The 17,822-nt window shown below is 38.6% G+C and overlaps 1 protein-coding gene across 3 annotated transcripts in view; it reads left to right on the forward strand.

The window, feature by feature from the left end:
• MAP7 (microtubule associated protein 7) overlaps positions 1 to 17,822 on the forward strand; it is a 124,579-nt gene that overhangs the window by 97,865 nt on the left and 8,892 nt on the right. Inside the window, exons 7-15 of one of the 3 annotated variants that reach the window (XM_062572506.1) lie at positions 380 to 493; positions 4,082 to 4,233; positions 7,102 to 7,217; positions 7,685 to 7,965; positions 11,245 to 11,428; positions 13,358 to 13,553; positions 15,135 to 15,236; positions 15,517 to 15,567; positions 15,662 to 15,719. In XM_062572506.1, the coding sequence (XP_062428490.1) occupies positions 380 to 493; positions 4,082 to 4,233; positions 7,102 to 7,217; positions 7,685 to 7,965; positions 11,245 to 11,428; positions 13,358 to 13,553; positions 15,135 to 15,236; positions 15,517 to 15,567; positions 15,662 to 15,719 (1,254 nt within the window). The remainder of the gene's footprint in view (positions 1 to 379; positions 494 to 4,081; positions 4,234 to 7,101; positions 7,218 to 7,684; positions 7,966 to 11,244; positions 11,429 to 13,357; positions 13,554 to 15,134; positions 15,237 to 15,516; positions 15,568 to 15,661; positions 15,720 to 17,822) is intronic. The other 2 variants (XM_062572507.1, XM_062572508.1) reach the window with 2 other exon arrangements.

Genomic DNA, 17,822 nt, shown 5'->3' on the forward strand with positions numbered 1-17,822 from the left:
AAGAATTGCAATTGCTTTCCTAGCTATAGAAGTCATCCTGTCATTCCTGATAGTAGGAAATGAGATGTGTGCAAAATATCACTGCTATCTTGATAGCAGTTAGCAAAGTGTTACAGGATAAGTGTTCAGACATGTTTATTCCTAAGAGTGTTCTTAGGAATTCTTATTCCTAAGAGAGTTCCTCAAGTAAAATGGAGTAAGAAGAAAATGCAAAATACTGTGTGATTTTGATCGTTCGGTATGCTTTTGATCTCTGAAGGAGAATTTCAAGATTCTCTTGGTATATAGTAGTGAGGGGCTAATGCCAAGACTTATATAGCATGTGGTCATTTTTGGAGAGCGCCTGATCTAACTTCTTGCTTGTCTGGTACACATTCAGCTCGCCGTCTACAGCTCAGTCCATGGGAGAGCAGCATTGTTAGCAGGCTCCTGACGCCCACGCACTCTTTCCTGGCCCGAAGTAAAAGTACAGCTGCGTTGTCTGGAGATGCAGGTAAGCCTAAAAAAGAAAAAGGCCTCATGGCTCAGCCACTTATTTTTCCAGATTCCATGTGTGATGTTGTAAATTTACTGGTCCAGTTGTGTGTGTACAGTAGCATCTTGGGAATGAGCTTGAATGCCTAGATTGTGTTGTGCATCAGCATGAAAGCCTTTGGTACACTTCTGCCTGCTGTGCCTTTCTCTTGCTTCCCCCCACTTCTTTCTCTTGATTTATCTTTTTGTCTCGTCAACAAACAAACACAACACACACAGGATGACACTGTTGCACTATCCAGGGCCTTTAAAGAAATGTCCACAATCCTGTGAGGCACTAATTCAGCAGGTCCGCAACTAATGCTCTTGATACAAATAATAGTTTCATTCTGTACCAGGGCACTTCCCATGAGGAACTTCTTGGATTTCTAGAATGACAGGCCCCTGGTTTTAGTGGATTTAATAGCACATAATATTAAATGTGCAAGTTTAGTGAGGCTGCATTTATTGCTGAGTTCTCTGCCAAGTGCAAGAACTCTGCATTCTCTGATCTGCTGCAGAGAAGGAAATTAACATGCAGAAATACGAAAATATTGCTTGATGGTAACTTAAAGCCCATGCAGAACAGTATTTCAAAGATTACTAGGCCATTCTCTGCTATTGTGTATTTCAAGCAAGTGAAAGTTGCTTTTCCTTTTATCATAGGATGATTTTTTGATGTTGCATTGGGATTTTACCATTATAGGGATAGGTTGCTACACGTACTGAATCTTTAAGTCTAGGCAGGTCTTTTATATGTCCCATATGGACAGATTGTTATTTTAATTAAAGGACGTAGAAGGTAAGAGGGAATGAAGATCTGCTAAGATTACTTTTAAAGAAGCTTTCACTTAAGAACTCATCACTAATCAGGCTGCAGTACATTTCCACAGGGGTAGCATTGTAGGAGCAAAAATGTGCGTGATACCTTGCGAACAGTGCAATTAAAGTGCAAATCCTTTCTCAGGGCTCATGTCTTTTAAAGCAACAGTTTGTAAAATGAATACTTAGTGTCATCTACCAAACAGGAAATTAGAAATGCAGCTCTTCATGGAGTGATAGTTGAGAAAACCTGGTCTTAGTTTTTTAAGTGATTACTTTACTGGAGTAAGTGTGAAGATTTTTCTGTTACTGCTATTGTTATATGCTAACTGATAAACTGTGAACTGAGTGAAATATTGGGAAAGATTGCAAGTAGCGGGAATGATTGCTGTATCCACAGATTTGCAGTAATTCCCTAGAAATGCCTTCTCTGTGCTAACTGGAGCTGTACCACCCAGAAGAATAATCCATCTGCTCGTTATTTTCCAAGTTAATTCTCTAGGAGCAATAACTGCTGTCCCTTCATGCAGGACACTTCCTGGAGATTAATGATCAGGTGGTGGTAATGGCTCACAGCTGTGCTCTGAGCACTCAGCTCATCCTGGCCTGTCATTATTCCCTAGGAAATTACCCTGCCCTTCGGCTGTAAAGATGAATTACCGTGCAAAAATCAAAATCAAATTAAATGTGGATTTATGTCCTTAAAATGTATGTTAAGTGAACAACAGTTCACATCCAACATAAGCCTGTTTTTTTAATAACCCTCCAAAACAAAAATATATTCTAAAATAACTGTCTAAACGTACATGATCTCATTGGTACATCCTGGTTCATTGGGAAGGCTTCATAAAGCGTTGTTTGGCAACATCACAAATGAAAATGAACTGCTTGTCTTTTAATATTTATGAAGTCATGCTCTGTGGTAACTTCAGATAATCAGAATGTATCAAGAGGCTTGATTCACCGAGGAAGGAAAACTCATAAATTGTAAGCTGTTTAAAGTATAGTACTGCTTCCTGTCTGAGTTAGGCACACTCAAACAAAAAAGCGTGAGATGCTATGTTATCAAGTCAGTCACTTGTTAAAACCTCGTTAAACATACATCACCTTAACTGGTAAAGCAAGCATGAATACCCTTACTGTAGCATTTACGTGAGACTCTCTCTATTCATAATGTTAAGTTCGCAATGCAGGAGAATTTGCTGAGTTCATGCTGCTAAGCTTATGAGCTGCTGTTCTAACAGGAGTTATATTGCTGTAAAACTGGAAGAGTGACTGAATGTGGAACTGTTCTTTCACGTGTGCTTGAGGGGATCCGAGGGATAAGAATTTTCTTCCTTAGGAAAGAGAGTTGTGGGTTTGTTTGTTTGTTTGTTTTTTCCATAGTAAGAGAAAGGAAAAGATATCATATAGACATGTGCTCTCTTCCTTTGAGTAATATGCTGGACAATTATGCTAAGGCTGTATTAAATTATCAGGAGAGAAGGTACAAACAAATAGGAAAAGTTCTGCAGTAATAACATAATTTTCTCCAATCTCCTCTTTCAGTTAAATTGGGAGAAACGCCAAGAATACTTGTTTGCTGCAAAAAGTTTCTCATGAAAAATTTTGCAGTGTTACAGTTCTCTTTGAATGTGAATCCAAATATCCAAAACCTGATAATTTGCCATTGGCATGAGGTATTTTGCTAATAGTCTTTGTCCTTGTGCAAAGCTAAAGAAGGCAGCCATCCTGGTTACTGATTCAAATATTCATTCCTAAGCTGATTTATTCTTGTTGGCTTATTTCTTATAATGGGTGAAGCAGTTGTCTGTTACCAAGAATGTATTCAAGTCTTCTGTTCTTCTAGCATTATCAAGAATATTAAAGGCTCTTGAAGGGTTTAAAAAATGTCACTTGCTAAAAGTTGTAGACAACACTGAAATATTAGACTGTCTATAATTTCTTTTTCTGTTGATAGCCTACCTTATAGGGGGTACATGTTTTTATAATAAAATTAAAAATTATTATATTTTATACTAGAATTCTATTCTGATGGAAGGCAGAGCAAAGCAATGTATTCTAGATAGGCTAAAAATATGTATGTACTATACACTTCTGAAATTTTAGCAGACTTAGCCAAGAAATTGCAAGTTATACTTAACAAGCTATATGAGTTTCTCTATTTCACTTAAAGAAATGTCATTGATTTCTGAGACTATGCTATCCTGTTTGTAAATGTAGTGTGTTTTCGTCTTTGTGCATGTCTCTCTATTTTTTTCCCCCATACTTCCAAGACCAATTAATAGGATATCTAATTTTGGTTTGATTGTTTTCTGTAATTGAATCTATGAAAATGAATGTACTGAGCTAATCAATGTCAGAACAGTCATTTTGTATCTAATGCTTTTTTGGAACCACTAGTTGTATTAAAAAATTTTTTTTTAACAGAAAAACCTCATGACTTTCTACTACCCAGTTATGTGACATACCTATTAATTTACTTAAGATAAACCGTTAGCTTACAAATGTAAAAATACATGAGTGCCACCTGTTCGAATTGTATCATTGCTGCTTGTGTGGCCAAGCTAGTGTATCAAATGATGGTTCTGATATGAGAATTAGTCATTCCTCTGTGTATTAATACCTTTTTTTCTCTGTCTTTCTCTGTTCCTATTCCTTGCTGGCTTTCCTCTGTCACTTCACCGCCAATGCTGCTCTGTAATTAAAATAAATAAATTAAAAAAAAAAAAAAAAAAAAACGTAGTTATCCCCATTTGTCCTCGTTCAGCATCTTGCAGCCCCATCAGCCCTCTGTCCTACAAGGCCATGAACTGTAGAAATCCAGCAGATCGAGCAAAACTTTTTACTTCTACTCCTGATGCTGTTGGACGTAGGAGGACGGCACATCATGCAGGGGTAAGCTTGCTGGTTGTATGTGAGCTAATACCACAACCACCTGATCAAACTGCTTGTTAGAACAGGAGTAATTACAAGGACACTTGGCTAAGGGTGTTTTTGTTGGCTGCTTTTGGGTTGGTTGGTTTGTTTGGGGCTTTTTTTTTTTTTTTCCTCTTGTTTTTCTGAAGATTTGCTTCATAGTTAGTTGGCTTTTAACTGAGATATACTACCTTAGGTGGTGACATAGCCTTAAATTTGATACATCAAAGAATCTGCTAGGGAAAACACCTATGTTTACAGAGTGGATACCTTAGTTTCCCACAAGGCACAAAGAGGCAGTCAGTCCCTTTCTCCGTCGATTCTTTGCTGCCTTTTAAGCCCCTGGCTGATAGTGTGTTGTGGGATGAGTGGGTTCCTTTGTTTTCACAGAGCCTGTAGAACTTCATATCTTCTGAGGTCTCTGTCAAGTTTAGCTGAGCCTTTCGGATGCAGCATGAGATGGGAGGAAGCACATACTGGCAAACGTGCTTACATATCCATGTACATAAGTACAGACCATGTTCTTTTTGGCTTCGGTTCCTTGGGACACCAAGCTAATAACCTTTCCTCATTGAAAAAGCAGAGGGGGGTTAGGAACATGATTTGTAAGCAAAGTTTCCTGCAGAGTACTAGTCATTCAGAATGATTTGGTAGCTGTACTGTGGCTGATCTGAACTTTCAGGGTACGTTGGCACAGTGTGGCACAGGCAGGCCAAATTCTTGCTGCCAAGGCTGCAAGCCAACAAGATACAGCCATTTCCAGTTCAGATATTATATGCTGTATCTAAGCAGTTACATTTTTCCTTGTACTCCACATTTTTGGCTCATACAGAGTATGAGAAGAGCAAGGTCACTTCAGCAGTAGGTCATGTAAGCAGTGCTGGTATTTTTGTTTTGCCTGGTAGGCAAAATTGCAAGAGGCAGTGCTGCTATTGACGTTCCTGTTAGAAACAACTTCAGATGAAAGTAGCATGAATCATAGCTAGCACCTGATCTTTCAGAAAGAAGATGGTCCCTTCAAGTTCAAGTTAAGGCATAGAGCTACAATATATCTGTGGAGAAATCTCATACTGTGCGTGTAGTTCATTGCAGTCTCCAGGGCCATCAGTTTGCCACCTCTTGGGTCCTTCTCATTACTTTCCCCCCCCCCTTAAGTAAAAGAGAAGAACTGTTGATACATTTTGGTGTAGGCAACCATGTAAGATGATCATTATTGTATTATTACGAAGCAACTGAACTAAGAGCTATTTTCAACAGACAGTATGTTGTGGAGATTATTATGCTTCACTGGAAAACTTCTGTAGGAATTCTGTCCAGCTTTACTGATGCTGAGGAAAAAATAGCTGATACTTTATCTTCAGGACTAGTGATACAGATCCACTACATAATTATTGCTAGAAAGCCAAAATTCTGTTCTTCATGGTCTTTTTATCCTGGCCACGTATACTCTGGTAACTGGGATGATTACCATCATATTAATCAGTAGAGCTCTGATAAATGTTACTGATTAAGAACTGGTTAATTGCTCTTCATTGAGTAAAGACTTCAGCATAGGGACCTTCTCTTGCCAGCACTAAGTGATGTTTTGGGCAATTTAAAATAACTAATTTTTACCTTAATGACCCAAAAACCTCTTGGGTTCATGAAGATAAACAGAGGTTTATGTGCTCATGAAATTGTTTTCTGTCTTTCTTTCCTAGTTGTCAAACTGGCTTTAAGTTCAGGAGAGATATGGGTGTTACAGAGCCCTTTTAACTAGTGAAGAGTAAAGCAGTGTGGTGCACATGCTGCAGGAGGTATGCTTAAGCCCCAGCCAATGTGGCAAGTAGCATCCTCTCAGCATCATGTTGACTGAGTGGCAACTCAGTGTACTCTCCAGTATTCCCATGCTTCAAGTTTCCATGAGCCTGAGCTCATAGTTCAAAAAATCTGAAATTTTTCATTTATGCTTGGGGGGAGGACAAGGGCAAAGATAGGTAGATACCTAAATTTTAATGTGGTCTAGTAGGAAATGTGCTCAAAGTTAAAATAGAAATCTTTTTGTATTTACATATATGTACAATATATGTATATATATGTATATATAATCTTTATATATGTACATATATTGTACATATACCTAATTTTTTACACACACATACATATATGTATGTGTGTGTATGTATGTGTGTATATATATTTATTTATTTATAAAAATTTTATAGTTACCATCTTGAGATGAGAAATAGGGAAGGAGAAAGAAGAAATCAACACCTCATGTAAGATTTAGGGCTGAGGAAGTTCATACATGTAACTGGCCAAGAGAAAAGAGAACAGTGTAACTATTGTAGCACAGTGTCAGGTCTTTGAGGGCATCTGTGGCACTGGCATGTAAGCATAAAAGCGAAAAACTTGTGCTGTATGAGGACCTTGACTAAGCTGAAGGCTAGGAAGTGATTCTTTTGTCAAATGAAGCCCAGGGTTTGTGGCAGGGAGCAAGTTTTAGCTTTGGGAGCAGTGGAGGGTACTGTGAGGCAAGCAACAGAGAGCAAACCTTAAAAGGTAATTTTTTGCCCATATGAAATTAATTATCTGGAAATTAGCCCATAACATCTTAAGCCAGCATAGAGCATGATTAAGAAAGATACTTGTTGTCGAATGCATGTTTGCTGACAAAGACAGCATTGGATTTGTTGCAGGAATTACATTAATGAACTTACCAAACAGGCTGTGAAAACTACGGACTGAGCACAACTTTTTCTCAAACTCCTCAGCCCCCCAGTCCCTCATCCTTAACTGAACTTGCTTTGCTTTCTTCAACTGTGTGAACTCTGGCTTGACCTTGTCTCTTTATTTGCTGAACTATAGACTGACAAAAAAGAAAAGGAAAGAGACCATTTATCATCCAACTTCTCAGCCAGCTTTAAAGGAGGTCATTTTTCTTCCAACCCCAAAGCTAGATCACCAGCTCCCTCTCCAGTTTGGTAAGCCAAGTACATGCTTAGCTGGAGGTTGAGTTATAGCCAGCTTTGATTGTTCTGGTTGTTAAATATTAGTCTTCACAGGAAACAGCAGTGAGAGCTTATTTGGTGATGTAGATGTTTTCTCTTTGCAACAAAGAAAAAAAAGTTTAGCTTTTAGAAAATTGTTACTGTTTTAAGGAAGTGGAAGGAAGGAGGAATGTAACCTGGTTTCTTCCTTCTTGCCGGGGCTCACTACTTAAACGTCTGAAGAGCTGTGAAGAGGAAGCATTGTGCATGAAAGCTAATCTGTTGCTCCAGCTGTCCTGCTAAATAGCAGAGAAACATTGAATTTGTTTTATTTTTAGCTATGGAGAAATATAGAAATTCTTTTATTTTTAGCTATGGTAGCTGTTGAGGTGATGTTTAGGTGGCATCCAGTACAGCATGTCTGATAGTGATTGGCACTCTTTCTGTTTGTGGTTACACAGGCATGCATCAAAATCTTTGCCTTTTTTGCCTGGCACACCCAAGCAGGTAACTTCCCCACCTGGTTCCTCCAAAGCTTCCTCAGCTCAGGCACGTCCTCCCTCTCCTGGCAATATCCGGCCAGTCAAAAAAGAGATCAAACTAGAGAATGAGAATAAAGGACCAGAAAAGGAGACTGAAAAGGCCAATGAGGAGAAGACAGAAGAGAGTAAAGAAACTTCAGCAGATACTGGAGAATCTGCAAGTCGGGAAGAGCTTGCTGTCCCAGCAGAGCTCACTGAAGGTAAGGAGATGTTCTCTTTTGGGTTAAGGGATGCCTGAGAGTTCTTCATGGCTTTCCTGCACTTTCTCTGAAACAATGTAACTTCTTTCAATAGTTATCTATCAAATGTTAATTTAAACTCTTCAGAGCATTCCTGAAAATGGTATATGTTGTTAGTTGTAAGGAATTTACAACTCAACCAAAGATGGCGACTGTTCTGGTCTCAGATGTATGTTCACTGGGAGGAAGGTATAAAAATGCTGAAGCCCTCCCCAGTTTGTAGCAGTTGGAACAATACGCAGACCTGCCTTGTACAAGGCGGTTTCACAGCCCTCTCTTTTCTGCCCTTTTGGACAGGACTTGGTTCCTCACATGATGGTACAGCTGCTTTTGAGACTCTGAAGTAGAACAAGAATGGTCTGAAAATTAACAATGTGGGAAATCATCACATAAGGGTAATGTGAGCAGTCAGAATGTCCAGCTCTGATAGACACTTAGTACAATGGTGCTGATAAAATTAAATTGTTTCAGCTTATCTGTAGTATTGCAAAAGTACCACCTCGTGAGAGAGATTGGCAGGATGAAGTAGAATGCAGAGATGAATGGGCGGAATTTTTCAGAGAAAAAGAATTTGAAGGTAAAAAAACACTAAAAAGCAGCAGACTGGAAAAGGAGTTATATATAGAATAAAATAATGATCTTGAAGTGTAGGAGGGAGAGAAGGAAGAGGAGATGCACAGCCAGATAAATCTTCAATTTGAAAATTTAAGTTTGTTCTACAGGCATTTTAAACCATTATAAATGCAGCATAAATTGTCTGTCTTAAGGATGGAATAGAATGGCTCTTGTGACTGCTAGGATTCCCAGGATGGGTTACTTAACATTCTGAATTTACAATTCACAGATCTCCCTGTGGTGAGAAAGATTGTTCTTCAAGAAATTAATAATCCTGCATTTAACTGCAAGATACATAGTTGTTGGGTGTTCTATAAGAGAAGACCTAATATGAATTGATATTTTTTGTTCTAATAATTTCTCTTATAGCAGTTCCAATCTAATTCCCAAGTCCTCCCACACTAGGTATAATCCCACAAAGAGTCTACAGTATGGGTGCAAATAATAAATGGACACATCTGTTAGTCATAGGCATGTAAAGAAAGATTGAGATGATTGGTATGACAGTGTGGACTTCCACTCCTGCCTCACAAAAGTGATGCTTTTCTGCTTTTCTGGTAAGCTTTTGTCTGTATCAAAAAAGGAGAAAGTTTCCTTTTAAAGGGATGTCAAAGATATCACTGAGATAACTTTGCATATGTTTACAGGCTCTGCTTTCCAAGTACAAGGTGCAGACCAAAGAAATGGGGTGACTTTGACAGTTTAGCTCAGGAAGAGCAGAGGCTGGACTCCTTTGTGGGATCAGTCAATATCTGAGCTGTCTGTGACAAGATCGCTCAGTGCAGAAAGAGGTTATGGGTGATGAAAGGATTTGAAGGTGAAGTAGTTCGTATTCATGACAGAAACAGGTAGAGATGAGGGATATTACAGTTGAAGTGGTGAGCAGCATTTCAGACTGGATGTGTTTGTGAAAGCTGGAGGAGGTGGTAATGGTTGAGATCAAAGATAAGATCTCAAGCTAAGTATTTTAGGTGTGAAGTTAGAGGACAGGCCCAGTACTGCAGATGGAGGCCTCAACTACCAACCCTTAGTCACTAGTTGAATGTGAGAATCTGGAGAAGGGGCAAGTGTGGCATTTGTGGATAGAGTGACATTGCTGAGGTTTCTTAGGTGTGTGCTGCAAGTGAAAGGGCTGATTTCAGCCAGTTATCTGAATTGGCTTTTAATCTGTCTGGCTCAGCTACTGCTTGCTGTGTAGTCACAGTAGCTAGGAGATCAGCATGGGCTGATGACTGGCAGAGCTACACAAGCTTCTGCAACCAAATCTCATACTTACTAATACCCACCCAAGTTTAAAGGTATTTTAGGTGTGCCTATGCAAGCTGTCATCATACTTTCTGATAGCAACATAGGTGAGTGTTAGACAAGCTAATTGTTGCACTGGCAGGTTCAGCACCTGAGACAGGAAGTCAACTTCAAGCAGCACAAAGCTGCACTCCCCTCTGGAGCAACAGCCCTGCTTTGGTCCAGGTTAATAAATTAAAAGGGCCTTCAGCACAGGAACTCTGTCCTTTGTCCAGGCTGCAACTGTAAGCTCACGTTTTTTTTTTTTTTTTTTTTTTTCATCTCCTGTCCCCAGGATTACTATAAGCATAGATGTAAAGGGCTCCCAAGCTTTAGGAGAGTGTTTGAATTGTTTCTTTGTTTGTTTTAACCATCCCAGAGTTTTCAAAGTTCCCATCTACTTCTGGGTTCTCTTCCCCTCTCTCCCCTCCCCAAGCTGGGGACCATTTCCTATGGGCAGATTGAATGCCTGTTTTGGAAATATAACAGTATCATGCTCTGAAGAATGCTACAGTGTGCCAGCTCTCCTCAGGGCTGGAGAACAGGCACTGGCACTCTAAACTACTGATGTTGATGTAGCCTTTGAGTTAGAGGTGAATTTCCTTGAAGCAGGTATAAAGGCCTGCATAGATTTTACTTGATAGAAGGAGACAGAGTAGAAAAGTTGGTAGATGTGAGCACTCAATACAGAGAAAGCAGATGAAATTGTGTTTGTTTATGCAGTGAGGTGTAAGAGGGGAATGAGAGGAAAAAACCTCTATGGGAATTTTTTGGTGAGACGAGGAAAATACTCAGACGTTCTGAAGAGATTACGTAGAGTTAAAACCATCTCCTTGCCATTCCTAATGACGTGTTTGCATGTATTTTCCCAAGATCTGAAATTGTTTCTATTTCCTACAGAATTATTGACAGTTCAAAGCATTGCCCGAACATTTTGCCTGCATGACCATGTGTGATTACCCTGGAAATGCAAACCATGCAAACGTGGTGGTGGGACTTGCTGGGGCAGTGTAACTCCTATTGAGCATCTTTCAGTACTTATTCTTCTCACAGAGAAGTTGACTTAACCTTTCAGCTGCAACTTCTTTTGCCTATCAAGTGAAAATAAGATTCCCCTAAGGAATATGAATCTAGCATATCTAAGGAATAAGAACATCTAGCTATTTCTCCGTCCCAAAGTTGTTTATAAAAATTATGTAAGTTTGAAAATACTTCACAGAGTATTTCCAAATTGTGTTTTCTGTTCCTTTCAAGAGATTTGTTTAATTACACATAAGTGAAAAGGGTCTCATCTTTGCTGTTGTGTCTGTACACAGTGGTTTTCCTTGCTCTGTATTTCAGCAGCCACCCCATCTTCGCCTCCTGCTCCACCAACTGTTTCCTCACCCCCAGCCTCTGCAAAGACCTCTGCAGGTACAACTGATCCTGAAGAAGCAACAAGGCTGCTGACTGAAAAGAGGCGGCTGGCCCGGGAGCAGCGGGAACGGGAGGAGCAAGAAAGGAGGGAGAGAGAAGAGCTTGAAAGGTGATCTAGACCTCTGCAGTGGACAGGATATATTTCAAGCAGCCTCCTAGCAGCTTCTTATGAATATCCTCTTGTTACACTGTGATATCTGACTGGTAGTACTAAAGTGCAGGAGATAGAAGTTCCCCAAACAGCGATTGTTTCCTTTTGGAATTTTTCATAAAAGCAATAGATACCCAAACAGATCTGTAAGGTTAAAATCCTATCCCAAATATGTCTTATGTATTACTAAATGTTTTTATTAATGTTTTAAAATAGACAATAACAGGAGGAGAGAGCAGATCTTCAATGTAGAGATTCACTGTTTCCTCAGAGATGACCAAAGTTGTACTTTATACCAGCTGGTGAATTCCACTTGGCTGTTTTCATCTTTACAACTATGACAATGTTTCATTCCATGAGCCATAAGATCTCTACTATGAATAGTGTTCAGATGTTGAACAGCTATGATTTATAGCTCTTTCAACATTCTCATTTAAAACCAAGACCTCCAACAGTCTTGGAATTAGAGAATGTGGTGTCTCATTTTTCTACCAGTAAATGAGTAGCCTGTTTGGCCACTTATGACTGTGGCTATAACTCAGCACAAGTTAAGCGCTTTGTTAGAGGGATGTTATGTCTTTCACATCTGTTAGTTCTTTAGCAGCATTGCTAAGCGTAGGAGCAAGGCAGAGCCATCTAATAGTTTGGATTCCCGAAAGTCTCACAATATGGTTGCTCTCTAAAGGTTTTTAAAGAAAATAGGCTGCTGTGTCATAGGAGGAATATAGTGAATAAATACCAAGGCTAAAAGATAGAAAAGGCTGAGAGGAGTCAGCTTTCACAGTGAAGGGAATTTTCAGTGTCTGTTCAGTGCCTTCACAAACTTGAAAGGAGAGGTTGCCAGTGAGATAACAATGTTTACTGCTGATTTTAAGTTAGGGATTAATAAAGAGAAAAGCCAATGGTGAAGAGTTTCAGAAGTGTCTTATGTTGCTGAGAAACGGAAGGACAAAATTCAATCCTGTTAAGTGCAAAGGAACAAATATAAGGAAGTTAAGATTAACCAGCTCACTCGGTGATGGTCTCCAAGCTAGTTATTACTCAGGAAAGAATCTTGTTTGGAGCTGTAGTATGAAAGTATCAGCTGAGTCATGGTCAACAAAAGCAAATGAACTGTTGCAAATTATTAGAAAATGGAGAACAAAATAAAAAGTGGCATTATGCACTGTCTATAGTGAATCTACTTTTTGAATGTTGAATTTTATGTTCTTTATGAAATAGTAAAAACAGTAGAACTAGGAGAATGCATGGATCAAGGATGATCACATGTATAAAATGGTTCCCACAGGAGAATATACTAAACGCATGAGGATTCTTCAGCTGGAAAGACAATCTGGCCTCTCCTGTGTGGAGATAGGATAATCTACAAAGTCATGAGTAGTATAGGTAACATTAAAGATGAAGGGGAGAAGTTATTCACTCCTGTAATACAAGAATGGGGAGCATTAAATGAGACTGGGAGGTGATAAGTTCAAAAAATAAACAAAAGTAGGTACTTTACAAACTCAAGAGTCATTGCCACAGGGTAAAGCGGGGCAGCAAAAATGTACACTGCTTCAAAATATGATTAATTGAAGTCACAGGAGAAAAGTCTTTCTTTCAGGATAGATTAAAATCACTGATACTGTCTCAAACTAAGAAAGTTCATGAGGCACATGTCAGTGGAAGTCAGTATTGATACAGACTTGCAAAGTTTCTGTATTTTCCTTGGCGCTTCAACTTTGTCTCCTTCTGGAAGCAGAACAGTTGATTTGGCTTGACCAGGTTCAGATGTTCTGATGCTCTTACGAATTAAACATCAGTGAAATTTTTATCTAGCTGTTAGGTAAAGCTCGTGTCTTGGGTCAGTAATCTGCTTTTTTTTTCTTGCTTGTTTCATGACTGCAGGCAAAAGAAGGAGGAATTGTCCCAAAGGATAGCTGAAGAAAGAGCCCGCCGAGAAGAGGAAGAAGCTCGCAGACAGGAAGTGGAAAGAAAACGAAAGGAGACAGAGGAGGAGAGGGAAAAGGAAGAACGGCTGCGCCGACAGACAGAAGAGAAAGAACAGAAGGAGAGAGAAGAGATGGAGCGTATTCAGAAACAAGTATGCTCCCCTTGTAGAATTTCTGTGTCAGTTTGGGTGGCAGTAAAGTGAATGAATGAGTGAATGAACCACTGAGCAACATCTAGATACATTTCTAGGTTAGAGGGCTGTCTAAAATAAAAACACTATAGAACGAGCAGGATTGTGTTTGATTTCATTTCATAGAGTGATTCAAACAACAAAGATATTTTTTCCAGACAAATATATGTTAGAGTGTTCTTTTTTCTCTTTTTCTTTTAAACCTCCTTAGAACTTACTTAGAACAAATTCTTTCCTATTACTGATAAAATGTAATAAAAAAAAAATAGAGTTGTATTGGGAGAACTTAATGCATGGTAGTATACCAGAGAAATATTTGTCCCCTACAATCTAGATGCCAAGATAACTTAATAGTCAGTGTGTTGGAAACATAACTCTGCTGCATTCAAATCTCATGCCCAGTACTGGTTTTGTGAGGCTGTATGGAGGTATTGTTAGGTTTGGTAATTTTGCTCATGTCAAAGAACACCTTTCACCTTTTGCAGTCTTGCTGAAATCAGTGCAACTACTCAAAAAACATGAGAGTAAATGAATCACAACCCATTTTTTCAAAGTGCTCTCGTTTTATTTGTATGGTGAGCATAGTGTTAATTTACCAGCTTCAGGAGGGGCTGTGGTAGGTATTTTGGAGATGACTCTTTCCCTCTCTTTCATACCCTTTCATCTCCAACTCAGTTCCAGCACTTAGTATGCTTTCTGGATACTTCGTTTTTTCTTCTGATGTATAATTAAATATATGCCTCTGGAAAAAAAATGCTTCAAGGATCATATTTAAAGGAACATAGCTTAAACTTAGGGCTCTCTTCCCCCAACCCTCTCCAACTTGATGTGTACTGCTCTCTTTGCAAAGGTCTGCTAAACTGGGATATATCCACAGTATGACAGAATTTTTCAGTCTTTGTTACAGTGTTCATTAATGAGTTGTTATAGTAGTCCATAATACAACACTCCCTTATCTAGGGAGCCAGGCTTTTCTGTAGTATGTTCCAATGAAGTTTTACGTTCAATTAAAAAAAGCAGGAATGAAAAACTTGTATTATATGTACCTGTGGCCATTTGTTCTTGATCATGTTAAGCCATGACTCTGTCTGCTAATTAAGGCATTCTGACATTTTTGTTTGACACTTGAAACATCCACCATCTCAATACATGAATCTCTTGAACACTTTCCTGGCTGCTGTTCCAGTGCTCGAGGTTAGGAAATGTATTCTCTTTTGTCATCTGGTATGCTTTCATGCACATGTCAGAGAATATAAACAGAACCAAATAAGATTACTAATGTTTTGGTTGTTCATCTCTTGATGATTACATCTCATGATGACAGTGGATATTAAGAAACTTGCAATTCATTGTGAAAAGTTTGCTAGTGACTTGTAAACTTGTGCCTTTTTAGGGTGCTGCAGGTATGTATAGATAGACAGATGTTAGTGTGAGTCTGTCCTCAAATAGTAAATCATTCCTTCTCTCTCTCTCTCTCTCTCTCTCTCTCTCTCTCTCTCTCTCTCTCTCTCTCTCTCTCTCTTTTTTTTAACATGAACTCAGAAAGAAGAGGAAGCTCGCCTACGGGAAGAGGCAGAGCGAATTCGGTTAGAACGTGAAAAACATTTTCAAAGAGAAGAGCAAGAGCGCTTAGAAAGGAAGAAGGTAACTAAATACGTGGAGATAATCTATAATTCATCTAATTTTAGCAGTTTGCTTCCACCTCAGCAGCAGAAGGTTATCAATGATATTAATATGCCTTAAGAAAAGCTGCAGAATCCTCACCTGCATGGCTGATATGAAAGTGGACAGAATCTTGTTAAGAGATCATTTGCCTTTCTGCAGTAAACAGATGCAACTTTGATAAATGACACACAGTTATGGTTTGGGAAAGTTTTTTTAAATAAATCTCAGCAAACATTTTACCCTTTTAATCTCTGTATAGAGGCTTGAGGAAATCATGAAGAGAACTAGACGTGTAGAAGCTGTAGATAAGGTCAGTGCTGCTTTTTAATATTTGTGTAAGTGTTGGGCATGTTTCATTTCTCTAGTGCCATTTTTGACTTTAAAAACTCTACTTCCTTTTGTAGAAACCTAATGACCAGCAAAATGGACATATATCAAAGGCAAATATTACTGGAGAAACAGGTAATTGTGTTTAACTGTGCCCAAAGCACAACAAAGTGAATAAGTGGCTATTAAGCACAATGACTTGAGATAGAGTTCCGAAACTTGGCACACTAATTGCAATAAATGTCAAGAAAATCGTTGTGAGAATACAACTGAAGTCCTAGCAAGCATTTATTATTTAGTGCTTCTGTGTAGGTAGTTAGCCATTACTTAAATGATTTGGCTTTTTTAGAAACCTTGCCACATTGGTGTTTTATGAGGGAGTCATCAAGTTTAATTATTTGTGAAATCCAAAGAAACAAATTAACTAGGTTAGCTTTAGCAACTTAATCATTGATTCTACAATGTCTTTTGCATAGTATTACAGATGTGGCTGTTGCAGTCTTATTCCATTTTTTTAAAGGATTATCTCATTTCAGTCATCAAAATAAACTGTTTATAATCCTAAACCTCCTCCTGTGACTTTTTTTTTTCCCACACCTGCTGCCTCATTCACTTAGTCTTAATTTCCATTTTTATAATTTCAAAGTTCAGCTCCTAAAAAAGCCTGGAGTCTCCCTCCATTGTTAGTCTCTCCTATTCTGCTCTGTCATTTTCTGGTCATTTAGCTAAAGATTTATCTAGGAATTGTTACTTAAGGGAGGCAAAATGAAGCTTTACTTTTATTCAAGTATCACCAAGTAAAAGTTGGCAGGATTTAAAAATCTCTAAGCTGAGCTATTAAATGGCTTAACCTGTTGTAACATAACATATTAAAAGTTATTAATCATTATTTCTGTTTTATATATACATATTTGAATTGAATAACAGGGAGGACAAATAGCAGCGTTCACTGCTTATCCTGAGTTTTTTCTGGATGCTTACAGTGAACACTATAATTAGAGCTGCTAGGAAACTTTGACACAGAATTCATTACGTGTTTTTGGAAGTTACTTGCTTACATATTTTCTTTCAGAAAGAATACTAGTGCTACGAATAGTTTCTTGAAACAGAGTAAGTTTGTAACCTGTGGCTAGTGCTTTCTCTCCAGAGGCAGAAAACAAGAAGGCAGTTTCCTGAGGCAGAGGAGGAATTTGGACTTCTGTTTCCCTAATCCCAAGGGAGGGCTAGAGCCTTTGACTGACTGGATAAACAGAAAACTGCCCCCACTCTCAGGGCTGCTCTACTCTTTTGCTTTGCTTTATCTAGGTATGCCGTTGAGTTAAAGATGTGAATTAATGGATATACTTCAGCCAGCTCTAACTCTCTGCATTAAACTCCAGCAGGCTGTTTTAGGCTGTTTTCAATTTTACCTTTAAGCAAAGCTTGAAGATTTTTGCGGACTGGCTCCATCATACAGTGAAACAAAATCCATCACCTGTTGCCATTTGTTTGGTTTCTGCTCTAAAATGGGAGATAGTTCTGTCTTTCCAAAGCAGAGGACCCAGACTTGTTTTTAGATACTAAAGGCTGTATATATTTTTCTCTCCATCCATTTGTAGAACCTCTGAAATGTGTATTGCAAATGTCTACCAACTAGAAGCATGCAAAAAATCAGCCTAAGACGTTCAGCGTAGGAAGCTTCAGCCCAGATTTTTAGCACATGGCAAAATGGGAGCAAATAGAGGGTCTTTTCAGCTGGGATTTTGGGTAACCTTGATAAATATGTCTAATCCTGAGAACCCTAAACTGTCCTTGAAATTATTGTGATAGATGACAGGGTAGAGTGCAGTTGCTGCTGTTCATTGAAAGAACTGTATGTAAATTAGTATGACTTCAGATACAATGTAGAGGGCTGTAGGTTAAAAGAACATCCTGAGACAGGTCAATACCATCTATCATCTGCTATTTATATGAGGCATGGCGATATCCTAATTTTGTGTTGCTCTGTACAATGTTGTAGTAGAGATTTGCTACTATTTTGAAGCATTTTTGATATTTTGAATAACTTTTCCATGGAGATTTTGCCTCTTCATTTCCTTTTGGGTTACAGTCAGTGATCAACACAGGAACTGAGAATACCAGTATGAAATTGTTGCTGTCCCAGTATACTTCTATTTATTCTCTTTTGCTGCTTTAAAAGTACCAGCATAATACATAGTCAGATATTGGCAGCCTGTTTTGATCCATTTTGATGACTGG

Source organism: Rhea pennata, chromosome 3 (assembly GCF_028389875.1).
Source record: "Rhea pennata isolate bPtePen1 chromosome 3, bPtePen1.pri, whole genome shotgun sequence".
NCBI lineage: Eukaryota > Metazoa > Chordata > Aves > Rheiformes > Rheidae > Rhea > Rhea pennata.